We start from the raw sequence: 27,223 nt of genomic DNA on the forward strand, positions 1-27,223 counted from the left end.
ATTGCTGTGCTTACAGGTCTGATTTGCTACAACTGTGGCGTCTAATTGTGTTCTCAGTTCTAGATTTAGCAGCTTCTCTAGCTTTATTATTCTGGCCATTGAGTATGATTTTACGTACTAGTAGCAATCAGTACACTTAATTTGGATTTTTGCTTTTTTTAAATCAAGATTCAAAATGTAACCCAACAAATTTCAGATGAAGTCTAAAATAGATTTTCTGTGAGTCATACACATTAGTGAAAAATATAGAATTGCATGTATGTCTTTCTACACACACACACAAATTGACTCTTTGTTCATATATACAAACAACCCCTCAAGTTGGTTTTTCTTGACAGGTTTGATAGCAACATAAAATCATGTATTCTAAAGGTTTCTTATTTGCGTTACCATCATAACAATATAAATCATTGTGGTTTCTCACTAGGTTAACTTAGAAGGGATTTAAACATTCATTTTAAAACTCTTTTGAAATTTTCCTGCTTTTTTTCTAGGATTCTGTAGAATTAAAAATAATATGCACTCTGTTATTCTTAGCTTGCTTGTTTTAATACAGATTTTAGCAAATTGTGGCCATTGTCCATAGTCCATCTGCTTAGAGCCTTGGATGGTACTGAAATATTTTAATTTTTACAGACGTTAATTAACTTCTGGGATACATACACATCAATGATGAGTGAGTTCACTTAAATTTCCTGATGTTTAAGTGCTGGATGACATCTCTTTCAGTTGACTAGAACCTGTGGAACTGACCAGACGTTTGCATGACAAAGTACTCTCCTTGAATTGCTTTTTTGCCATGTTCTTCTCTGTCAATAAATCTTAGATGGAAAATTTCTCCTCAACATGGGAAAAATTAGACTGTGTATTTCCACTAGAATTAGGAAGCTTAAGGTAAAGAAGAATAGGAAATGGAAGCCGAGAAAATTAAGACTATAGACAAAAATAAATCATGAGATTCTATCAAAATGCTGATTACACTGGAAATTATTATCCAGTTAGGTCTCCAAACTGAGAACAGTGTTTTTTGTTTCCAACTTTTAGAAAAAAAGAGACAAGATACAACAATAAAAAAATAGACAGTTGCGGGGGCCAGCCCTGCGGTGTAATGGTTAAGTCTGGTGAGCTCTGCATCTGTAGCCTGGGTTCACAGGTTTGGATCCTGGGCGTGGACCTACACCACTCATCGAGCCATGTTGTGGCAACAACCCACATACGAAATAGAGGAAGATTGGCATAGATGTTAGCCCAGGGCTAATCTTCCTCAAGCAAAAAAGAGGAAGATTGGCAGTGGATGTTGGCTCAGGGTGAATCTTCCTCATCAAAAAAAAAAAAAGAGTTGGCATTCAGTTAAGGAAAAAAAGGGAAGGAAGAGGAGGGGAGGAGAGAGGAGACAGGAGGCCACCTTCTCTCCTCCAAAGGAAACACTACCTGTTCTACACACACCTGCTGCCCTAGAGTGAGGGATACAGGGCATTGGAAAGTCTCTTTCATCAGAGAAAGCTAGAGTGAGGCAGGAGGGCAAGGAAGTTTTCAAAAGTTTCTCATTAGTAAGGGCTAAGACAAATCGAGTTGGTCCTTCATTACCAGAAAACTAAATAAATTAAATTATGCGATATCCTGCAGCCTTCTGATAACTAATGGCTCCTTTTTGTTTAAAAGCAGAAATTCTCTATCACAACAGGGGAGAAAAACAGTCTGTATTACAATAGTAACATTTGTATCTGTTTATTTTTCTTTGAGTGGGCATTTCTATCCATCGTTAGCTAGAAAAAACTAACATACATAGAACTGAAAATCACATAAGGAAACAAAAAAAGAATAACAACATTAACAATTCCAACAATGGAAGTGGTGCTTGCTAATTTTTATGGATCTGAGTCCTGGGTATCAAAATGGCAGAAGAGCAGGAAAGAGACTTGCCCAAATGTCCCATTTTAATGATAATTCATCACAGGAATTAGCACTGGGAAGGACTTGCAAAATGCTCCTGAAGTGGAATGCATCATCACTTCCAGCTTCCAAAACATTTTTTAAATTAATCCTGGCTTTTGTCTTTTGGATTATTTGCAAGAATGTTTTTGGTCTTTCAGCTCTTTTCTCGGCAAATCGACCTTCGAATATTTAATGAGCAACGAGTATATGGAGAACAGAGTCATCTCAAGATGGGAACAGGAAACTGTATTTCTTTGCTTTCATTCCCTCCTGTTGCCTCTGCTTCCTCATCTTTTCCTCACCGAAATAGAGTCATTAAAAGAAAAAAATCAAAAGTACCTATGTTCACAGAGGTCCTAGTCTATGGCCAAGACCATCCTTGTGATACTTTTTGCATAATCCTGATATGGTATATTGTATTTGGTACTGAAATCAATTAGCTACTACTCTACATAAATGCTATTCTATACAAATATTAGCAAGGGGAGCAATCTGGAATATATCAGAGGAATTAACAAATTACAGATTATCTGCCAAGGAGATGTCAGAATGCATAGGCAATAGCCCAGTGGGGTGGTCATGGGCATTGCATGGGACAGCATATGTGACAAGGCTCTGAATGACAAAGCACTTTGGACATTAAGGTCATTATTATTGTTGTTATTATGGTACAACAACTGATACACTGTAGGGAAAATAAACCCTAAGAAGGCAAAAGTTCTGGTCAGATTTAATACAAGGAAGCATTTCTTCTCCATGTCTAACAGTTGGCACTTAGAAATGGTAATGTAATGTAAGGAGAGACATCTTGGGCCTATAAAATAGAAATTGGAATATACAAATATATATTATGAAGTATGGTAGGATACAAATTGATGTAAAAATATGCTTTGTTTTCCCTGTTTTGTGATTTTAAAAGCATACAGTTTTGTTTTGTTGGATGTTGAAGCAGAGTTAGTAAATCCTTTTGGTTATGTTTTAAGAATGTTTTCACAGTATATGTTATTACAGTGTTGATATCTTACATGTTAAATAGCTTCTGAAATACTTAGGACTCAACCAAAAATAACTAAACATTAATATAGATCATTCTAGTAACATGTTTAGTTATATTGTTTGGGGTAGTAAGAATGGAGTGGTGAGAGTGGAAATTCATCAAGATTTGCTAGTTGGCCCATTTTGAATTAAGTGTTTGAGATAGTCAACTAATCTTGATGGGTATGATGTCCATGACATCATCATTGTTAATTAGGAAATGGCCTGAGGCTTTAGCTGTAGGAGGTACTGTAGGAAGACAGTATGTCAGGAAGAGATTCTCCCCTGCCCTCAGACTAACTAGTAACTGCAGTAATATGCTTGTACCCAGAGAGCATTTCTTGGGTCAGTGTTCGACGATCAACCATTCTTCAAGATGGTGGAGCTGCTCAGGTTCAAGAGACTATAGAGTCAAAAACTGCCTCATGAGGCCAAATCCCATGGCTTTTGGAAGTTACTTACTTTTCAAGAATTCTGGGCAGCTATCTTGAAGGATAATCTTCCCATTTCTTAGGTCACTGCTGTCATGTTACTGGCCTTCATTTCAATTCCAGTTAAATTATAAAGTGCAGTATGTAATGTTGAACCTTCAGAAAGAACACAATGAGCACAACCACCCTCCACGGAATCCCAAGTTCAAATGACAGGCAGAGTCACCATTCATATCTGAGGATGTACAGAAACTTGAACATCATTGTTGTTGTCTTTATCATCACCGTCGTCATCATTCGCATCACTGTTGCAGCATCATGATTACATCAAGTGGTATGGCAAGATCAGAAAAACCAACATCAGGACACTGTCCAGTTCGGGTGTGTAAATATTATCCTGTGTTTCTTGGCCCATTTAGCAAACACTTTCTTTTCAGTGATAAACCTATGCCCCCCGTATGGGGCATGTTCATGAAGAAAATATTCATCACACTCATCTCTTCCTTGTTCATAGTAATGATAGGGGACTTTTCTATACCCTTCTGTCCTAGAAAAAAAAAAGAAAAGAGAAAGATTGAGATGAAGAATGAAGCATTCATTTACAAGAATCCATTATGTGCCCAGTAAATGCATTTACTTGCAAACCCATGCATGATTCTTGTCCATGAACTCAGTTAAAAGCTATTATGTATAAAAGCTTTTAAGAAGATGTACCAGGTCCTTAGTGCTTTAATAAATCAAATAAAATTTATATATCACACCAGTTACATTCAAACTTATAGCTATCCTCTGAAGGAGGAAATGGTATATAATGGAAGCAAACTTTGGATAACCTGATGCGCCTGCAGAACACAAAGAAGCTTGGTGATTTTTCAGAGTAAGATATTTGGTTCATCTGTGCTCCATTATGCTTATAGTTCTGGTAGAAATATTTGATCATAAAGATTGTGGCTTAGTTACCATTTTGACAATGTGATTACAGCAGTCTCTGACTTATATTGTGCCAATTGTTGGTAGGAAAATATATTACATTACCTTGATGAAGCATGAGGGTTTGTTTTATTAAATAATTAGAAATATCCCACCAGCAAGGATATACTGTGGATAAACACACCCCTTTTAAATAAGGATCTGGCAGATTACTCACTTATTAGTGAAATACAATTTCCAGGAATTCTTGTTAAGCTGTCAGCTTCTCTGAGGCTTCAGGACATTTGTCCTTCATAATCAAATATAACCATTGAGTAGAAGCCATCTATCAAGCCATTAGAACTGGAGCGATGACAAACTTGCTTTGCAAATTAAATAACCGCTAAGCTTGTTCTGTATTTCCAAGCCACACGTCCCTGATACGCCACTGATTAAGGGAAAAATGCTCCTTCTGACATTTCACATTAAACTGTGGTAAATATTTTTCTTTTTATCACCCCTAAAAGTCACAACTTGATGCACTGACAATAAAATGTCATGTCAGCAAAGAACACTGGGAAATAATTGTTGCTTTCTCTCTTTCTCAGATTTATGGTATTAAAATCAATTGTGATATTTTGACAAGGTATCAGAATTGGAGACGCATAAAAATAATTTCTTGCGATCTCACCTGCAGTAGGTGTCATTTATCATCCCGTAGACGTGAATGCTGTAACAGGCATCCATGGCCAGAATGAAGGTGAACCATCCTGTGCTGAGATAAGAGCCAGACTGGACTCTGGGGGGAAGGGGGTGGGGGTGGACAAAAACAAACAACAACAACAAACAAAACAGAAAACATGCAGAGAGCAACAATAAAGTGTGGTGAGAAACGAGCGACCTTTTATCAAAAACATAGCACTTGTTATCAGGAAAAAGCATTAAGAAACTTGACAGTCTCTCAAAGTACACACTTATTTTGAATTATCTCTGAATAATTTATAGGCATGCTCTCACTCTTACTACCTTAAGCCTAGAAGCTATGTTGCATGGAAGAGAAGCCATATGGCAAATAACTGAAGTCAAATAATCCTGCTCCCTTTGGGCGAAAAATAATTTATTTAATTTTCCATAAGACACAAGCTACTGCTGTATATCAGAAGACAGGTTTTCTAAAAGTTGCTTGGAGCCTTGATGGGAACTGAATGAGAATGGTGCTATCTTGTTTTTCTGGACATATCACTCTCTCTAAGGCCTGTTGGGTTTCTAAGTTCAAATTGGATGTAGTGTAGGTGAATGACTTGGTCTATGAAAGCATCTGGAAAGCTTCCCTTCACTGCTTTCCAGGCGTTGTGAGACAAGACTTTTCCTTTGTAAGACCCATGTTACCAACCTCATCAACCTGTTTTTATTGAACACCTACTATGTGTCAATTGCTGTAGATGCTGGGGATACAGCAGTTATCAAAACCACCGAAGCTTCAGTCTTCATGGAGGCCAGAGGATTGAATTTGGAGGTGGATCTGTTATAAATGTTGGCCAGGGAAGGCCTCTTTGATAATGGTAGCAAAGATCTGAAAAAAAATGGGAGGGGGTGGGAAGAAGCCATGTGGACATTCGTGGGAAAGACCGTCTCATGTGTGCAGTCTTTCGACCCCCGTCTTGGCCACGTTAAGAATGGACCTTGGGCCTGAAAAACTTCCTTAACAAGAGCTAAGGAGCCCTCACAGCCTGTTCCAGGCTTGTTGCCTGGGTGGGAACATCCTTCCCTTTTTCAGACTCAATGTGTGCTCCTTTGCTTTGCTTAATGATATATGTATCATATGGCACCTGGCTAGCCCCACTACTCTATCTGTCCCCTGCAAAGACAGGTTGAGGTCTTTTGTTCTGTGTCACAAGAGGGTTGCATGCAGGCCAGTGGCTCTGAATCAGCTGCCAAGAAGGACCCAATGGCCATTGGGGACCAACACGCACTATTGGAGCTGATCTTTCTCTGTCGCTTCTCTGTGTGGGTAAAGTATTGTTCCATCCACTGCTTGACTGTGTTGTGTTTTCCTTGGCAATTCTGATAGTAAGACACAGTGGGCAGCAGGAAGAGGAAATAATAATGGAAAAAGCACAGTATGGAAGTGTGCTTGGTATGTTTAAGGAAAGGATGGGAAGCGTAGTAACTGAAGGGGGAGAGTGGCTGCTCTAGTCAGATGCAGTGCTCATTGGAGGGGTCTGCCAAGTTCCAAATGGCTCAAGGAAATGTTTGATGAAAAGCTGCATCTCCATGCTTGTCTTTAGCCAAGGGGACTCAATCCATCCAAAACAGATGACTGCTTGTCTCTTTAAAACTCTCCCATGGGAGCATTTGGGTCACCCCAGATTGTTTGGCAATTGTGTAGTACCACTTCTAAAAAAACCTAAATTTCCGACTTTGCATCTAGACTTCTTGGCATACTGAAGCACAGGCAGCTCTTCTCCTACAAACTGACACTTAGTCACTGATAACCACTCTCTGGGTATAGCCCTCCAGCCAGTAGCTGCTCCCTACTGATGCCCAATATTGTTGATGCAGTCTCCAGTACCAAGCCATCAGTCTGCTATAATTAGGACTATGAATCCTTTGATTCTTCCTTTTTTTTTTTAAGCAGGCTCTGCTTAGTATCAAATTACTTACAGCAGACAAGCATTTCAGGAGCAACATAAACTCACAGTGGGGATTGATAACTAGATATTTTAATCTTTATTTTCATTCACTTTGGGTGATTTGCAAGGAGAACCAAACCCGTCTTATGTATATCCATCCCCTCTGCTTACTTCTCACTGAATCTGAAATGCCACAATGAAAGAAGACTTCCTTTGTATCTCCTGGTGTGTCTCCTAAGTGGAAAATATTCCAGAAACACGATCACATTGAGTTACACGCACTTTCCTGTGTGATAGAACTAATAGCAGACGCGTGGGTTAGGAATGGGTGCCAAATGGATAGGAAGATGTACCACAGGGACATGAAATACACTAATGAGCAACTTTGCTGATTGCACAACTTCACTTGCAGTCAATCCTGTTCTGGGGTCTGAGCAGGAGCAGCCACGATGGGAACTGCTGACAGCACCATCGGATTAGAAAGTCCTTATATGAAAATTGGGGGAGATCAGAAAAGGCAAGAGTCTTGACTAAAAGCTATGAACCCAGAAATTTTTTCTATATGCTGGATTCTTCTGGTTATTATTCCTACTGAATTGTATACCCCTTTTTCTTTGCCTTCTCATTACACTTTTTCTACATTTTTTTCCTCTCTATCCTTTTTCATTACTAGTCAGACCCCAAACCAGTAGAGATCACTAAAAATTTGTCTACACTTGATGAGAAAAAACAGGTCTCACATTCACCCATTTATTCACTTTTTCGTTTATTTGGATCCTATTATGTGTCACTGACTATGTGAGAAGCTGATGATGAATATTTTCTTAAAGAGCACACGGTCTAGTGGGGGAGGCACGCATGTTAAAACCATTAATCCAATATTACAGGGCAATAAAGCACAAGCTCTTGTGTTTTGGAGTCAGTATCCAAGTGCCGTGCAGAATTGACAGGATACCTGACTTCACATTCCAGCTCTGCCACTACTCGAATATGAGCCTTTGGACAACTTATTTGGCCTCTTTGGGTCATCTTAGCTTCCTTGGCTCTAAAATGAGATGGTTGAACTAACTTAAATCTAAAGTTTCTTCCAATTTTATTTTTATTTATTTTTTTTAAAGATTGCACCTGAGCTAACAACTGTTGCCAATCTTTTTTTTTTCTCCTTTTTCTGCTTTATCTCCCCAAACTCCCTCATACATAGTTGTATATCTTAGTTACAGGTCCTTCTAGTTGTCGGATGTGGGACACTGCCTCAACGTGGCCTGACGAGCTGTGCTGTGTCCACACCCAGGATCCAAACCCTGGGCCACCGCAGCGAAGCGTGCGAACTTAACCACCCGGCCATGGAGCAGGCCCCTCTTCCAATTTTAAAATCAAATGATTCTTTGTTCATCACCCTGAATAGTCAATCTGTTTTAACCTTTAGCCATTCAACAATAGCACGCTCCATGCACGTTGGATATGTACTTAACAAACATACTAATCAGTCAGATCACATTTAATGCCCAATTGTGTGCTGGGCATGCCACTAAATGTCTGGGGTGAATGTAAAGAGGGCGCACAGTTTTTACCCTGCAATCATAGTGGCTATAGTCACTAAACTTTTGTGGGGAGGAGCTCCATGTCTTCCTCCTTCACACTGCTGCTCATGGAAGGTGCTAGAATGGCTGTCCAAGACCGAGGACTCAACTGGACCATAGTATTGAGTGAGAGAAAAAAATAAATCTAAATTAGGGAAAATTGTTTTTCTTCCTATGTGTTTTTCTAGGGGTGAGTCCATCCACAGGGTTGCTAACTGTCAAGGACCAAGGTAATATTATAGCTCCAGGATAAAGGAGGGGGATTGTTGGTATGACATATGGACCCCTTCTCTGCAGAACAAGCTCCCCCGGCTCATCTGGTCCAACCTAGATAGTCATTTCTGAGAGTTCAGCGGCAACAGAACCCTCCGAGGATAAATAGAAGACAATTGTCAAAGTGGCTCCTTTGCATATCTATCTTCTCTTTACCACAGGAAGATAGGGTCAGGAATTTCAGGGTTTGGCATCTGGTCAAAGATCTTTCCATCTCACCACAAAACAAGGAAATTTTACCACCTTTCTTATACTTGATTATGTTTAAGCCCAGCCTGATTTGTTCTGTTTCTGGATAGACAGATCATAACAACCAGCTCAAAAGCTCTTCGAGCAAGTTGTGCTGCATTTGATTCAGATTGGGGAGGCTCAAACTGCCCAAGTGCCCTGTCTACAAACAGCACTTAGTTAGACAGCTGCATTTTCTTTCCCTGGTGTCTCTGATATTCTTGGGATGTGAAATCGCGTGAGGTTTCCTACCCACAGGACACACTGGGGCTGGCAAAGTGGTTTCTTCTGAAAACACTCAGAGCCAATGTCCATACAATGATGCTTGAGGTGGAATAATGGCAAATGCTAGATTAATCCAAGAATTCTTCCAAATAAATGCCCTTGTGACCTGGGTCCCTAAGGGAACTCACTGGCCTGGATGGTGCTGGCTCTGGGAATTCTTGTAGCCGCACTATTTCCAAACTCTCCTGCTGTGAGAACATACTAGAAATGAGGAAATATAAATTACATCCAAGTAAACTTTCTGAGGTTCAATAAAAACAAGAACAGAAAGAGTGGAGCTGACATACATGAAACTGTTTATGCTTTTTTTCAGCTTGGAGAGACCTAGAGATAACTATTAGATGCCTTAAAAAATTCTAAAAGGGTCTTCTCTGGGGCCAAATATTGTCTTGTAATTTGTCACTCATGCATGCGGCACTAACTATGTACCAGCTGGCTATCGGCCATGGCACTTCTTATACCTTCCACATTTGGGGATCGATAAAAACAATTACTGTCATCTACAAATAAACAATCAAGATTCCCATAGGGGTGATAAGAGAATTTAAGGCCCTAGTTCAGTACAATAGGAAATCTTAAATTAATGCGGCAGAATAATGAGCCATGCAGGGGAAAATAAAGGCAGGAATGTTAAAAGGAAGCTATCAATCAGTTGTTTCCACTGGCCAAGCTTTGCATCCCACTGCTCCTTGGTAATCAAGATATTTACCACTGGAAACTACTTAAATTTGCTTGTTCATCTCTTGGAAAAATGATGCTGTCAACACCTTGATGTAGCACATGCTTGAAGGCATATCATTTAAAATATGAGCTTTCATGTAGTTTATTACTGATAAAATATAAGCTACCTTGCCTCTTGATGTTTACCTCTGTTCCTTGATGTCTAAAGGCCATCACACGCCCACAGAGATTTGTTGTCTGTCAAGCTATCCTTATTTTTACCAATCTCAATATTTTTTGGCCGTCAGCATCCTTCATTTGCCTGTACCCCTGCTTCTGAGCATATTATGAAGCATTTTTCTCCTATTACCTGGCAAGCTGGAACTTTCTAGTGAGTGACATTTCCCTTTTGGATAATTTTAGGGGAAGAACTGAAGAAACTGAAATGGTTACTCTTCAGAAAAAAAGTGGATTACATTGAATTTACTATCTAATCACAGGATGCTCTGCTAATTATTGAACATCATTAGCTTAATTGCTTGGGTTCTGAACTCAAGAAGCTTATACTTTGATGAGGAAAATAATCGCACTTTCTCTATATTAGGGCTTCTCAGTCTTGGCACTATTGACATTTTAGATGAGATAATTCTTTGTTGTGGGGAGCTGTCCTATGCAGTAAGTTCTCTTTCACATTTCACCAGTTTCCCTTCTGTTCCAAGTTCACCCATGCCCTAAGAGAGCAGTAGATTTCTCAATTCCCTAATGCCTATTCTTGGCTCTACTCTTACATCCTCTGCCCTGAGGATGTCACTGACCCTAAAAATCCAGGTTCTCCTTATCTATAGTTCCCACCTGCTCACTATCCCACTGACTTTCCTCATCCAGCCAAGCATCTCCCTTCTTTCTCCTTCACAAGTCTATCTGAAACCATTCAGGTTTGGCCAATACGGAACCATTATCTCACCTTTTAATAAAGCCCTAGGAATTAGCCAATGTATTTGGCCTTCACCCAAAGGGCAAGTCCTGGCCTGCAATGGAGAAAGGTGCAATGGGAAAGGAAAAAAAGTGTCAAGTGGGAACGAGGACGAGGAGTCCAGTAGCCTCAGTGTCTGTGGCTGCCTCCTCTTCATAGAAGGGCTTCTTTTGGGGCCTTTGGCTCAAATATCGCAGCCTAAATTCTACTGTTTCTTACTCATTTCTTTCATGAACTGAAGAAAACAAGGCCTGGGGCACTCCAAACTAACATTTCAAAAGCGTAATAATCATTTATCAAAGCCCGAAGGAGATCAAGACCCTCCGAACAATGGAGGTTTATTGGAGAGCAAAGTATTGGCAGCAGTTTCTGAAACCTGCTATACTCAAGAGTAAAAAGGGAGTTTAAAAAAAGAGTTAATCAATACTTTATGTCTTGTTTTAACACTATTGGACCTCAGTTCTCTCATCAATATACTACACTGGCAGCATAAATAAAAATAGCAAAGTAAGTTTCCATATACCTTCCTAGGGAGAAGGAATACCTGAGAGAATACAGATTATTCAATTAAAAACATTCTTTCCCCCATTTTTTTTAAAAGTACATGGATAATGAAAGAATGCATTTAAACAAAGAGACTGGGCAAGAAAAACAGCTGATGATTATCAGTAGCAGCTTGGGATTCCATCTAATATTGTGAACCAGTCTAATGGAAGCAGAGCTCAAAGTGTGGAACCAATTTCCGCTGTCCCCAAGTCATATATTTTTGTATATCATTCGATAGTCAGGAGCTATGGAAATACTCTGGAGTTTGCCCATTATATTAACACTGTACATTTGTATGATCTGTCCATGGGACATGCCCCGCAAAGATTTAGGAAGCAACAACTTCCTGCAAATCAGGCAATAGACCTCTCAATCTTGGCTTGAATCATTTGCAAATGGACATAAACTTTTCAAATGGATAAAAACATCATACTGCGGTTGGTGACTCTTAAGAGAATGCACCAAATAAACAGAATCCAGGCCTGGAAAATGATGAAAAATGTGCCACGCATGAATGGAGACAGTAGTGAATCTTAGAGGAAGGCTATACCACCATCCTGATCAGCTAACGTCAAATGCCTGCACTAATCAGTAGGCACTTGGACTGTGAACATAACAAATAGTTTTCCTGCCATGCAATCAACAGGACTCTTCAACTAGTGATGAATGTAATGAAATTGTACAAAAGGAACATAATAAGAAATGTCTGTGTTCTTTTCAAAATGTACATTTAAAAGTAAAATGGTACAGCTCCCAAAGGTATGATTTATGGCTTCTGTAGAAATAGAAGATACCACTCACAAAAATTACTTTGTTCATTCATCTCAGAAATTAAAAGGTTATTTTGCTCCTACCCTTGGGCTTTACAGCCCCTTCAGTTGGAAATGTTGGTTTCTGGGATATCGTTCACTTTCTTAAATGAACAATGAGAACCTCAGGGATGGCAGGGATGGATGGTGGGGATCTCTCTGTCCACTTCATTAAGGCAGGACTGCTTCCTTAACCACTTGGTATTGACTGACTTGCATCCCCTCCAAATTCATATGTTTGAGCCCTAACCCCCAACATGATGTTGTTCAGAGATGGGGCCTTTGGGAGGTAAGTAGCTTTACATGAGATCGTGAGGGTGGGGCCCTCACGATGGGATTAATGCCTTTATAAGAAGAGGAAGAGACACCAGAGTTCTGTCTCTTTCCACCACATGAGGACACAGCGAGAAGGCTACAAGCCAGGAAGACAGTTCTCACCAGAAACTGACCATACTAGTACCCTGATCTTGGAGTTTCAGCTTCTAGAACTGCGAGAAACTAAATATGTGTTGTTGAGCCACCCAGTCTATGGTATTTTGTTATGGCAGCCTGAGCAGACTAAGGCAGTTGGTGTCTCTCAAGGCCCTCCCCCAATAAACTTAAACTCCCCACTGTATTTTCCAGGACATCTCATCATGAATTCTTTCATTTAGTCATGTGAGTCCATTTATTGCTCCTTAGACACATCTCATACGTGCCATTCTCCATCTTTCTACTATTTTTACTTGTGTTTACTTTCCTTCTTCTTGAAATGCTGTCCCCCATGTCCTTTCTAGTTTCTAATCTTATCTACCAAGCTTTAATTCTGCTTACTCTTATCCATTCAAGAAAGATTTGTGGAGTACCCTGTAGATGTGGGGCACTGCACTAGCCATTGGAAATACCAAGTTGTCCCTGATGTCAATTCAGGGTCAAGTAGGGGAGACAGATACAATGACTGTTTTCAGAAACAGGGCTATCAGGGAGGTAATTCCCCTGCAAGTGCTAAGGGAATATGGAGGGTCAGCAATAGACACAGCTGCGGGAACTGGGGAAGGTAATTCCTTTGCAAAGAGGAGATAAGAGCTGAGCTGTGGATTGAGGCTAAATAAGAACACCAGGCAGAAAAAGGAGAAGGAAGAGAGCCTTTCAAGCAGAGGGAACGGCCTGTGCAGTCGTACTGATGTATGGGAATAATGGGAATACAGAATAGTTCTGATCTGTCCCGTAACCTGGAATGGACCTCAGAGCATCCTCAGTGTTTATTTCCATAATAGATTACTGCTTAGAGACAGGAGGCACAAGTAACACTGATTTATTTTTCTTCCTTACATTGTGTTTTGAAATATTAGGGATATCTTGATGTTCTTTATAGCTAGTTCTTCCAGATGATGGACATTTATGGATCTGGAGAAAAGTATCTAGGTGAAAATTGACAGAGTTATGTTTTTTCTTCCTCATTAAATTCCTCATTAATTCAGAATTGAGAACAAATGCAAACAATATATGACTAAGAATACAAACAATTTTGAAATATGTGATGATAATGGATGTACCTGGTACACCCCAGTTCATCTGTGTTATAAACTCACTTACAAGTCACGAGCAAACTCATCTAATCTGCACTTACCACCAAGCAGGCAGCCTCAGTACACACCTGGAGGCTCTTGACCTGTTCCATTTAAAAGGGAAACAGTCTTTACATAAACATTTTATTTACCGAGTTTTTGCGATTAATGAAAATGAAAGTAGATACCATTGCTGCTTTAAGGATGTGAACCCTTTGAAGCATCTTTGAGATCTGGAAACGCTGAACTAAATGACCTCGAAAATAATGTTTCCTCTGTCTAGTGAAGCTTCTGGGAGAAGGGCTGATGCTATGTACGCTAACACCCAATCACTCTAACAGCCTAAGTGACTCTGCTGCCTTCTCTGGACCTCTAGTTTTCCTAAATGGCCCATAATGTTGAGGACATGAGGTTTTATGAACAGCCTATGTGGGTTCCAGTTCCAGACTATTTAAGCTACCCTACAGGCCCTTATCTCAACCTTCCTGTGTTAGATTGTATTGTTCATTACCTCCTGGACATGGCTTGCTCATGGGTACAGTAACTTTCCTGTCTCATTGACTTTGGGCTTGGCCAAATGACTTGCTTTGACCAATGGAACATAAGTAGTAGTGAACATTGTGACCGCTCACAGTAGAGATTTTAAGAAGCATCACATGGTTCCCATTTCTTTTTTTTTTTTTTTGAGGAAGATTAGTCCTGAGCTAACTACTGCCAGTCCTCCTCTTTTTTGCTGAGGAAGCCTGGCCCTGAGCTAACATCATGCCCATCTTCCTCTACTTTATACGTGGGATGCCTACCACACCATGGCTTGCCAAGCGGTGCCATGTCTGCACCCGGGATCTGAACCGGCAAACCCCAGGCCGCTAAGAAGCAGAACGTGGAAACTTAACCGCTGTGCCACTGGGCCGGCCCCAGGAAGCATCACATGGTTCCCATTTTTACACTTCTTCCCTCCACCATGAGAACAATGCATCCCAGGTAGGGGGTACTCCTTCAGCTTGGGTCCTGGGATGAGGAAACCCATGTAGCAGACAGCCCAAAACTGGAGCCAAGTTCAGCTAACCCTAGCAGAGCTACAGCTGATCACAGATTTGTGAGTCGGAAATAAATGTTCTTGTGTGTCATTGAGGTTCAGGGTTATTTGTTATGCAACAAAAAGCTGACTAAATCAATTTTTTTGGTTAATAACAATAACTGCTATTATTTACGGAGAATTTATATGTACTAGACATTGTGCCAAGAGCTGTGTATTAATATCCCCATTATACAAATGAAGGTTCAGGGAGGTATAAAGTACTTGCCCAAGGACAGTCTGACACCTGAGAACTAAGGATCTTAACTTAGTTTTTTCTGGGTCATCATCCTTCTTAGTATTGCCCAAGGTGCCATGTCTGATAAAGCAGCCACCAAGGCCTTCAATACTTATTCGGGTTCTACTGTTAACCCTCTAGGAAATCTGAAACATGTCACTTCTCTTTGTGCCACTTTTTTTTTTTTGATGGCAGAATAAGAGGACTGGCGTAGGTAGGCTTAGGATCTTTCATCACTAAATTCTGTAATTGCACTTATAGAAACATAGTCCATGTCAGAGAGATTATAAATGTACAGCTGTATTTTTAGCACAGAATTACTCTCAGAACTTTCAAGATCTGTGTTTACAACTTCAGGATCTAAAACACTTCTTAGAATTTCAGCCATGGTCATGTTCAAACAATAGCTTTATGCCACTGATGCGGATATATGTGTCAACTTTAAAAGAACAAAGGGGTAAGTCCTGAAATAAAGATCAGGCTCCTGGATCTACTTCATTCCCCAGGCATGGCTTCCTTCCAGCCCTTAGGTTCTATAACCTTTTAATAAATTCTCTTCTTTGGTTTGTGTCAGGTGGTCAAGGAGTCTGTTCTTTGCAACCAAAGATTTGAAGTTGGATTGGTTGACCTCTCAGATCCTTTCTAACACAATGAGTCCATTAAATACTCTAGATATAATTAAAGACTTTGCCTCTAACTAATCCTTGACTCTTATTGACAATCGCTGCTTGATCTGACCTTAGTTTTATATTTAGGCTTAAAAATGTTGTTTCTTTCTAACTTACCCTTCAACTTATCTTGAAATCATGCCCTTCCTAAATTGACGTGGGTTTCAGTATTCTGAATGCTAATCACCTTCTCTACCTAAGGCATAGGTGGCTGTTCCGCTCCCTGCTAACCCGATAGAGGTAATTAAAGGAAGGTTTTGGCTTTCTCTTCTAGTTCTTTTATCAGCCATTCCCTCCGTATACACTTTCCTTAAGAATGAAGGGAAAAGACCCGAAAAGATTGTAATCAGGTCGGAGTATATCTAAGTAGATAAAATATCTGTCTTCCCCCCACTTTACCTCTTTAGGAAAGAAATGAAATGACTCACTTTCCCTTAGCTTTTTAACTTAACCTGAGCTTGCACTAAACCAAGCTTTTCCTACCGAATCAGACTCAAACTTGCTTCTGACAAAAATGCTTTCTGAGCCCCTATTTCTCTTTCAAAATAAAAATTTACATTTAAAAATAACTTTTACACAACTAAAACTTTTAACAAAGGTTAAAGCAGAGATTTGAGGTGGGTCCACCCCAGTGAGGGAGACTGCCCATCCAAACTTGTTGCTAAGGTCTCCAGTACCACTGGGACAATCATCATTAAACCAGCCTCAGCTGGTGCCTGGGCATCCAGCTACACCTAAAAGTGAAACTGAAAAAACAGAAAGCAGCTCTGACCTTCTTCTGGTTAAGAAAGACTAATTTTGCTGCCACTTCCTTCCTATCTGAAGATATTATCGCTTTTCTGACCAAGTTACATGGTTCAATAAGTCCTGAAATAAATTATTTCAAGGGGAATATTTATTTTTAGTAGGAAAAGCTAAGCTGTATCCCCATTTCCCCCATCTATTAAAACTGTATTTATATGGCTCACTAAAGAAGGATAATTCAATTAGAAAAGGGCAGAAACAACGGACATATAGGGCTTTAGGCACGGAGAATTTTATTCTCTAACTTAGAGAAGGAGGTTTTACTTGTCATTTTTCTGATAGGTTGACATTCATGACTATCTTAGACACAAGACCTTTACCAATTAATGAGCTATCGTCAGTGTATCAAAGCAGGCACTAGCTCACTACCAGCAAACTCCTAAAAGGGGAGTCTGTCTGCTTCAGCAGAACACCTGAAGTCAAATGGCTTGGTGATGGAATCGTCCATGAAACAGTCAGAGCTAATGGAGTCTCACCTATTAAACCAGCTATTTGCCCACTAAGGTAGAATGCTAGCCCAATTTAATTTTGCCCAAGAATTTCAGTCCTAAAAAATCCCATTTTTCTCTCTGTTCTTGAGATGGAATGAGTTTGAAAGGAGAAAATTCTTCCTTTGAAGTCTATCCAGGTTTTCCAATTGAGCTAGATTCCTTGCTTAGTGAAGTGAAGAATTCTTTTCATGGAAGTGATGTCTCTCCCATAGTGTTGCTACGCAGCTCGGCTGACAATCTGTAGGGAAAGGATTGGGATTTTGCTTAGAGTAAATCTGTACCTGGGAAGAAGTCCTTCTGTGTACATTCTCCCAGTTCCAGAACTTCTCCAGTACCAGAACCTGCAGAAACTTGTAGAACCAGGGCATCCCCTCCCTTTTCATAATAATTTATTCTGCCCACATCAGGAAAAAAAATCAGGAATATCCAAAAATGTAAAGAAGAGAGATGAATTTTGGCACTTTTGTTTAAGAACCATCTCTCCAATCAGAGAAAAGATCACCACAATAATTCCCTTCTCCAATCAGAAGAGATAACTTTCATGTGTCTCTGGAATTCTTCAAGCCAGGAATTTTGTTGATCCAGAGTAGCCAAAATGCTATAAAGAGGGAACTAGAACAGAGAGCTAAAGCAATATGTCCCAGAAAATGCCAGGAAGAAATACAGAGTAGAACATAGAAAACGTCGCTTATTTGAGAGCATCTGATTGAAATGTGAGAACGCTATCTCCACAGATTTTCCTACATTGCAACAGTCACAGAATGTCAGAAATCTCTACACTCAGCTATAAAAATGAGAAGGACTCAGGAAAACAGTTGAGGACATCTTCCACCTGGCATATTTGCTTTCGCCAGTTGGTGATAACACTTTATGCTTATGTTTCTGACTAAAGCGGCTGCAAAGAAGTGACCAGAAGCTAACTGAACTCTGAAAGCTGTTGGATAGCAGCAGTAGATGGATAGAATTACTCCTATTTTTGGAGCCCACTTACTGGATTCCCTCTGTTTCTCTTCCCTTCCCATTACCTCTGCTTAGTCTTAAGGGTCTACAATCACGCCAAGAGGATGAAGAGAACTACTTATTTGCTTTCTGTAGAGGGGAAACATGAAGCACAAAACTTTGTGAGAGCCTCACCCCGAAATAAGAAATTGGGCTGAAGGTAGCTGTCTTCCTTCCTCGTGAACTAGACAAAGGGAAATGGTGAGCGATGCTGACCATTGGGTTCTCACCAGTTCCCTTCTCATCATCAATGCGCTTCACCAATCCTTGTGCTCCTAGAGCTGAATATTCCAGACACCTCCACTATTTTGTCACTCCAGAAAAACCCTTTACTGTCATCAGGGACCAAAATTTCTTAAAGGTTGTGAGTCCACAATCCAATTCCTTCTCTTGGGGAAATTCTTTCTCCTTATTTTAACCATCAATGCCACAGTACCTGACTCCACTCTCTACCCGTTGGAGCCTTGGCCTCCACTTCCCAGTTGTAGCCCTGATTCCATGCTCCTGAGAGGCACTGTTTCCAGTCCTTTCCACCCTTTCCCAAGCTCCATTTCCCACTACTGCTACTGACAATGGGTTCTGATTTTATTGTCCTGGGGATATAGTCTGAGTATTGGTACTTATTAAAAAGGAAAAACAAAAAAAGCCATCCTAGGTGATTACAGTGTGGTGTGTGCGGCCAGGGTTGAAAATCACCACTATAAACGGTAGTTAGGTTGGAGGATTCTATTAGAAGTTGAGTTCCACTTTATCATGAATTAAATTAGCTTTCGAGGATTGGCTTGAGAATCTCACCACTATTTTAAAATTTGTTTCTTTAGGAAAATGTGTCCCAATTTATAAATAGCTGACTTGCAAACTGACTGGAAACTTGCCATTGGAGGGATGCTGGTCGGCAAAGATGTCCCATCATAAATAACTATGTCTGGCACATAGTAGGCACTCAATTTGTCCAACTTAGTTGAATAATTTTTGGAATGTAAGCTGTTCCTAAGTAGGAAATTGCCAACATTTTTCCCCCAGGAATTTTAAACAGTTTGCCAATGTTTTCTCATGGTGGTGTAACAGGGAGACTTACTCAGATGTCTAAGGATAGATAGCACATGTCAGGGATACAAGCCAAATCACCACTCAAAATTTGGTAAGCCTCATATGCACCCCTTGTAGCCATTTACCTCCAGTATCAGGTTTTTTCCTTCCAGTTTTATTGAGATATTAATGACATATACGTAAGTTTAAGGTGCATAATATGATGAATAGATACATACTATTCATACTGCAAAAATAAGACCACAATAAGGTTAGTTAACATCTCCATCCCTTCACATTATTACAATTTGTGTGTGTGTGTGTGTGAATGTGTGTGTGGTGACAATATTTAAGATCTACTCCCTTAACAGTTTTCAAGTACATAATACAGTATTGTTAATTACAGTCACCATGCTGTGCGTTAGATCCCCAGATCTTATTTATCTTACAGCTGAGACAGAATCAGGTTTTAAATTCTTTTTTTAAGTCTGTTGACCCATAGCTCAGCCAGAATTCCAATTTCATCTATCAAGATTGAAATGTGCTCTGTACTTTTTATAAATAACAAATCACAGCAGAGGGCTGGCCACATGTGGTGTGCCAATGAAAAGAGAATAACCTAAGATGGGGCTCCAAAAGGTGGGAAGATATGTTTTTGTAATTTATTGTATCCACGGTAGATATATCAACATCAAGCGGCATATTCACTGTTAAATCCCTGAAATCACGAGGTAAAATAAGAATTTAACTAAATTAATTTCAGTTTCTTGAATTTTCACTGCAAAACAAACTCTCAGAAAATTAAGAGTGTCGTTCGTACCTTCCTGAAGTTGTAAAGCACATCCTTAAGGGAATCTAGTGTCAATTAATGTCTGAGGCCATTCTACAGACACAGGCAAGACTCCTTCCTCCCAGCTTTTGGCTGCCATCATGCACGTCTTTTACTGCTGTGGGCTCCAGTTTCACAATCAACAAAGTCCAGAAAGTGACATTTGCATACTGGCCTCTCGTAGGAAAGCTTCTTGGGTCTACTTGTCAGCACAAAATTCTTTCAACTATGTTCAGCCTTAGAAGTGCCATTTTATTTTTTGGAAGACCATTTTCAAGTTTTTAAATGGCTGGCCTCGCCACTTCTTTGAGCAACCCTGACTATAAAATCATTTCCCATTCACATTGGGCTGGGCCTGTGGCAGTCTTCCACGACTAGCACACTGTTAATAGGACTAATGTATTTGGGATGGTGCCTGTGTCTTGACTTATTGAGAAGGCTTTTGAAAATCCAAGCTTGCAAACTGCAAGCCCAAGCTGCTGATTTGCACATTGTAAGAGAAGAAAAACTAAGTGCTCACACTGTGGTGCTATGAATACTGTCTCCTTCTGCTCGTGGTTCAGGAATTAATGGTGATATTAATGCAGCCAAGGGACACATCAGATGGTAGATGGCTACAGCTCCTGAATTACTTTGTTCAATTAATTTTTTTTTTTGCATGATGGTACCATCATTCTCCAGGATATGTGTGTCAGCTTTGACTTTGCCCTCTTCCTAACCCTTGATGCCCCATTAGTTACTAAGTCCTGTTCGTTCTTTGCTCATGTTGTCTCTCACATCTGTTTGTTTCTTTGCATCCCACTACTACTTTAAAACCCTAGGAAACAAGACGGCTTCAGTGACAACCTCAGATTAGTACATCCAACCATTGTGGTACATCTATGAAGTCTATGCTCATCTTCAACAAAGGGGAATAAGGTAGTGGCTGAGCTGATGGCCCCAGTGGCAGGAACCCAGTCCCAGGGAGCCATAATCAACACCTAAGATATCTCTTCACAATCTTGGCATTTTCTTTAAAATCACAAGAATAAGAAGTGAGGAAGGGAGTAAAATTTTAAAAGAAGGAAATCACTCAAACATTGCTGTGGAGAAAGATATGTTTTCCTATCTCCCTACCCTGTAATTTTCTCTAGTCACAGGTGACTTTAACGTGGAAACAGCCTCGGTGTATTTCCCGGGGAGGTGTTGGAACTGAAAAAGTGCAAGCTGGTTAGACACAAAATCAATATTCTTTGATTCAGTCTCAGCTCTTCACCATGGCACTTTCCCCCATCATCTCTTTCAAGAAGGCAATGCAACAGGAAAATCAGATTTTTCTCTAATCAAGTGTAAGGAATGATTTTTAGCTTTGTGATAATCAGAGAGTTCAAAGGACTCAGTGTTGGTTAAAATATTACAGCCATTCAAATCCTGATTTCGTATTGCAACATACCACCCAAATCTTCTTTTGATTATTATTTTTTCCCTTTGTCCACCACTACAGAAGTAGCAGTACGTAATCAGCGTGTTCAGCACAGGTTCAGCACTGTTAGGTGAAAGGGCTTTCGATGGATGAATGGGTGAATTAGTTTCTCCCAACTGTTCATCTAGACAAATGTGCTTTTTTTCGAAAAGAGGGGTGGGGCATGTAGGGGAGGGAACTACTTTTCTATTGATAGCCATTATTTTCCTCTAACGTACATGTTTCTTTTTTTGGCATTCCTCACATTACAGAGGATAACCCGGGGATTTGTAATCTTAGCAGTTTCTTTTTGTCTTTAAAGAAATACATCCAGGATTTGGTTAAAGAATTGTATCATGTGCAATTTGTGTTTTAGACAAAGGTACATTATTTTTATTTTTAGATTACCAACCATATAAAGATACAAACAGACAAAACTGGTAACTTATTAGCTTATTTAGAAAAAATCATTTTGAATGTTGAATTCCCTTTAATATGTTGAAATATCTGAGACTATTACTATTCTTTGAGAGTAGTGGGAGAAAGGGAGCTGAAATTTCAGTTTCAGTGCTAAGAAATATACCAACTAATGAAGAATAAAAAACATATATTTAGCTTTAGCTAACCTAAGGAGTTATTTTATATCTATTTTAAAAGACCTGGAAAAAAGGATTCATTTATGCCTCACATTTTAGAATCACACGGGTTGCATGAAAACAGGGAAGACAACACATGTGCACATATATCACAAACACCATGCAGTTATTCAACAAACACCGAGCACAGGAAGGTGCTTGCTGTGAGCCTGGCCCTGTGCAGCTAAGGTATTTTGCCTTTTAATGTTGAGTAATCCCTGTATCAGAAAGGAAAACATATAAACATCTTTGTGTGTTTTTATGCTCAAGCCCTTAGAAGATCAATGAAGTGTTTTGTCTATAATAATATGGCATCTCTCAATAAAGGGTTCTGTGGCTTGGGGAGGAATTGTTCTCAAAAGTGGCCTTAACACCCCACTTCTCCCCCTACAGACCATAAATGTCCAACATAGTCCCAACAATGCTTCAAAGAAAGTGTTTTACAAACCGGATTGATACTGTCAGACCTTCTTCTTGGGATTCTAGACCCCACAATTCACCAGCTCATTTTCCTCCCTCCCTCCAGGCCTTCATTCCTGTCACCTCACTTTGTTCCCAGCATCCGGAACAAAACACTCACTGAGAAGTTTGACTCTCCTGTCTGGGATTCTATCACTTCCTGCCGCCCTGACCTGACTTTGATGCGCCCCTGTTCTGTGGAGAACTGGAGTGACAAGAGCAAGGAGGTATTGCTTCTGAGCAGAGTGGGCTGTCCGAACTGTCCCCTCTCTGGAGCAAAGGGCAATCATGTTTACTCACAGTGAGGAAACATGGAGATGCCTGAAACCTCCTCAGTAAAGAAAATAGAGCTAACAGGGGGATCCCATTACCAGCTCAGTGACAACCAGTTAGCACTGCATTTGGGTTTATCTTTCTTTTGGCTATTTTATAGAAAATAGTTCAAATTAAGAAATAAAATCCTATGATAATTCCCATGCTGAATAAATTGTTCCAGAGCCCAGAAAAATATGGAACATTCCCCAATTCATACTACCCATCTAGCATCACACTTATATGGAAACCCAGGAAAGAGCCAGAAGAGGGGAGGGATGAAAAATGACAGGACAAGTCTGTTTATAATTATATACTCAAAAATCCTCGATTAAAACCCAACCAACTGATCTTAGCATTAAAATAAATAGCCATACTCTATGGCCAAGCAGGTTCTATTGCAGGAGTGCAAAGATGATTTAATATAAGGAAAACTATTAACATAGCACTTCTCAAGTGTGTTAGACTGGACCCTAAGTCAGCAAGATACAAACAGGTATTATACAAGAGAAGGAGGAACCGGTAATGGCTGGAAACGGTGGGCTTAACAAAGTTAATTGAATTTCTTTTTTTTTTTTCAGTTTTATTGAGATGTAATTGACATACAGCACTATATATGTTTAATGTATACAGCATGATGACTTGGTTTACATATATTGTGAAATGATTACCATGATAAGTTTAGTTAACATCCATCATCTCATATAGACACAAAAAAAGTAAAAGTGGTTTTTTCTTGTGACAAGAAGTTTTAGGATGTACTGTCTCAGCAACTTTCAAGTATACCACACAGCAGTATGGTATGTGGAGATATATATATATATATATATTTTTTTTTTTTAACTGAATTTCTTGACTGCCGGATTTCTCAGCATCTTTCATATGATAATGAGCGAATGAATCTCTGAGAAGAGAATATGCTGTGCCGCATTTCCCCAAGTTATTTGACCAGATGACAATCTCCTCCCCTCCCTCAATTTTTTTTTTTATGGACCAGACTGTGGAGAAAGTGTTCTTGGGAAAACATTTTTGGTGGATCTTACATTAACTTAATTCATTGTTATCAGTCATTTAAGGAAACACCGTACCATTTATTCAACAGATGCCAGAAAGAATTTGACAAAATTCAATATGCAATCCCAGGAAAATCATTTTAGTCTATGACTAAAAGGATATCTCCTTGACATAATAAGGAATACCTCTCTTAAATTAAGGGCCCGCATTATAAGTAACAGCAAAATGCTAGAAGGTATGTGTCATTCAAATCAGGAACAAGAAAAATGTGTATGCTGTTATCTTCTTTTCTTTGAGGAAATTTTAGTAAATGGAACAAGACATGAAATGTTAAAGATGAGAAGAAACCGAGATCTTATACCTACATGAAATAATTGTTTAAAAATTGCAGAAGGAAGCTAAAAACTATTTGGTTGTTTTTTTGTTTTTTTGTTTTTTGTTTTTTGAGGATGATTAGCCCTGAGCTAACATCCGTGCCCATCTTCCTCTACTTTATATGTGGGACACCTACCACAGCATGGCTTGCCAAGTGGTGCCATGTCCCCACCGGGAATCCGAACTGGCGAACCCAGGGCCATCAAAGTGGAACGTGGGTGCTTAACCGCTATGCCACCGGGCCAGCCTCACTAAAACCTATTTGAATAAGAGAGTTTGATAAAATGACTAAATACAAAATATATATTTTTAAACTAATAGTTTGTTTTCCCTTATAATCAGAACTGGTAGGTAGAAAATACAGTGTACTGAAATAATCTTAAAGTTCATAATAACGCAAAAAATACTAAAGAATAATCTTAACAAAAATTTATGGGACTTTCAGGACAGGACTACCAATTTCACTGACTGGGAGACTGAAGGCTGCAGATAGGCCCATTCTTCCCAAATGAATAAGTCTGAATGCAATTCTCATCAAAATTCCACTGGTGCAAAAATAATCACAAAGGTAAAACACATTGATGAAGTGGCCTTTAAAAACATCGGTAACATACGGAATGCAAAAGGTTAATGCGTAATGTAAAAATTGCTCTTTAAAAATGATTGAAAAAAGGCAAACACTGAAGAAAATGGGCCCAGGTGCATGCACTCACGCATTTCCAGCTCAGGGACTGCGGCCCTCTCTCTGACAAATGCTCCTTCCTCATGAGCTCCCTCCAGCTCCCCTGCATCAACGTCAAATGCCCCTCCATTCACCCTAGTCCTCTCACCCAGCTCCATTTTTCTCCACAGCACTCATCACCACCTGACATAGTGGAAATTTGTTTATTTATTGTCTTTCTCCTCCCATTCACCTGTAAATTCCATGAGCGTCATTTATTTGGTTAATCTCTGTTTTCCCAAGATCTAGAGTAATACTTGTTATATAGTAGGGGCTCAATAAATATTTATTGATTGAATGAATAAATACCATTTAATCTCCTCTAATTACTCAAGAATTTCCTAAATTCATTGGGCACTTAGACTCCTTCATTTTACACCTGGCTGTCTTTTTCATACATATCAGCATGTTCATGCCTTAGGTTCGTGTGCTTAGGGCCACCTCATTGGCTTACGATGGACTTGCTATTTTGTAATGAAATCGTACTTTCGATGAAGCAGGGCACTAAAGCTTTGGGTAAAAACCACATTTTAATCGGAAGCTGTCACAAGCCTATGAAAATTCCCATTTGTGTTGACTGATTGGCTCATCTCAGTGTATCAGAAGATTCTCATAAAAAAAGTAATTTAAGAGGAACTGTCACCTAGAGCAGGCTGGCTGCCAAGGGTAATTAGACAAACGCTAAGCTTGGTTGGGGTATTCATGGGACCATATAAGGTATAGGGCTCCTGAGTCAGAATCAGAGCTGTAGGTCATGGCTGTGCAGCTTGTCCTCTATACAAGGGCACAGGGCCAGGAGGGAGCCTCGGGGCACATGGGGTCTGACTCCAGTCTTTGTTCAGCTTGCCGAGACTTATATCTTGATTCTGGCTGCATCAGCCCAGAGAAAGGGATGGCTTTCAGTAATCTCTCACCGAGAGGGAGCATGTTTTTCTATTGTAACAAAGGCTAGGGATATGATAGCACTGGGCCTGATCGTAACGGAGACCTTCCTTAGAAAATTAACCACTAGTTCAGAAGGCAGAGGAAAAGGGAAATCATCGCAGATTCCACAGCTAGGACATTTTTTGCCAGTGTAGGGAAAAAGAAAGGTCCTGGGAAGACCCACAACTAATTAGAAGTTAGGAGAGCAAAATGCCTCATTTTAATAAATCTCAGTAAGTTTACTAAATTCTTTTTTCAAACAAAGAGACCAAAGTGAAAACAATCCTGGAAACATGACCTTAAAGAAAGACTCTGAATAAGTTGACACCCAAAATTAAGTTCAGCAAGATTGATAATAAGAAATGTTTAAGTACAGAAGTCCCATCTATCCTTGTATTCGTGAATTCATACGTTTAGTGAGATTCTTCCAAGTGCTAACAGGTTACGGGAAATACAAAGAGGACAGAGTTTAGGTGAGGAGACAGTACAATGTGTCAGGTGCTACAGTGGAGGTCCAAACAGATTGTTGGTAGTTCAGAAAACGAGACGACTGTCTTTTATCAGGAATGTTGGAGAAGGTGTTCTATAGAAGATGATATCTCTGGGTATTAAAATAGGAATAGAAGTTTGCTTGTTGGATAGACAGGGACAGAGCGTTCTTGACAGAAGGATCAGTATGTGATAAAAGGAGAAACTAAAATGTGACACATTCAGGGGATGATGAGGAGCTTCATATCATTATACCATAGAGTATATTTGATGGAGTGGCAGAAAATGGGGCCATGGAGGCGGATTTTGAAGTGTCAAACTTTGCTAAGTTTGTGTTTGGATGATATCTTTTAAGGTATGGAGAGCTAGCAGATGTTTTTTAGGAAATAATATGATTAGATTAAATAATATGATTAGGTTTTTATGATAATAAGCCTATGTGGATTGTGAACTGCATTTGGGAAATATTGGTGATAGAATGACAAAATAGGAGGCCCAGTTAAGACATAATGAAGAGGGAGACTAAGATGTGACAGAGGATCAGAGAGAAAAGAGACCAGAGCTAAGGAACATGCCCACAGAATAGTAAAATGGGTGCAAGAACATGCAGCCAAGAGTCAAACTGAAGTTATTTCCAATTTGGAAACTAGGTGGGATGATGATACTGTCATGGAAATGGAGACTCCAGAGGCCAAGTTACTTTACGGCATAAGACAATAGAGTCTGATTTGGATGTGTGAAATTTGAGATATCCCTGGGACCTCAGCTTGGGAAGTTCCAAGATGAATCTAGAATATGAGTTTGGACAAGTCATGTGTGGATAGAGATATCTTGAAATAATCAGATTACCAATTGCAGGAAAGGGAAAGAGATCAA

General features: G+C 39.7%; 1 protein-coding gene across 5 annotated transcripts in view; it reads right to left on the reverse strand.

Moving 5' to 3' along the window:
* Window positions 1–1,712: 1,712 nt before the first annotated feature.
* Window positions 1,713–27,223, reverse strand: part of ST6GALNAC3 (ST6 N-acetylgalactosaminide alpha-2,6-sialyltransferase 3) — a 498,766-nt gene continuing 473,255 nt past the window's right edge. For 2 of the 5 annotated variants that reach the window (XM_008517749.2, XM_070591829.1), the window contains 2 exons: window positions 5,002–5,109; window positions 1,713–3,948 (listed from right to left, as the gene is read on the reverse strand). In XM_008517749.2, coding sequence (XP_008515971.1) covers window positions 3,762–3,948; window positions 5,002–5,109 — 295 coding nt within the window. In that variant the 3' untranslated portion in view covers window positions 1,713–3,761. Of the gene's footprint in view, window positions 3,949–5,001; window positions 5,110–13,576; window positions 17,359–27,223 lie in introns of those variants that run through there. The other 3 variants (XM_070591832.1, XM_070591830.1, XM_070591834.1) reach the window with 3 other exon arrangements.

The sequence above is a fragment of the Equus przewalskii genome, chromosome 24, assembly GCF_037783145.1.
Source record: "Equus przewalskii isolate Varuska chromosome 24, EquPr2, whole genome shotgun sequence".
Lineage (NCBI taxonomy): Eukaryota > Metazoa > Chordata > Mammalia > Perissodactyla > Equidae > Equus > Equus przewalskii.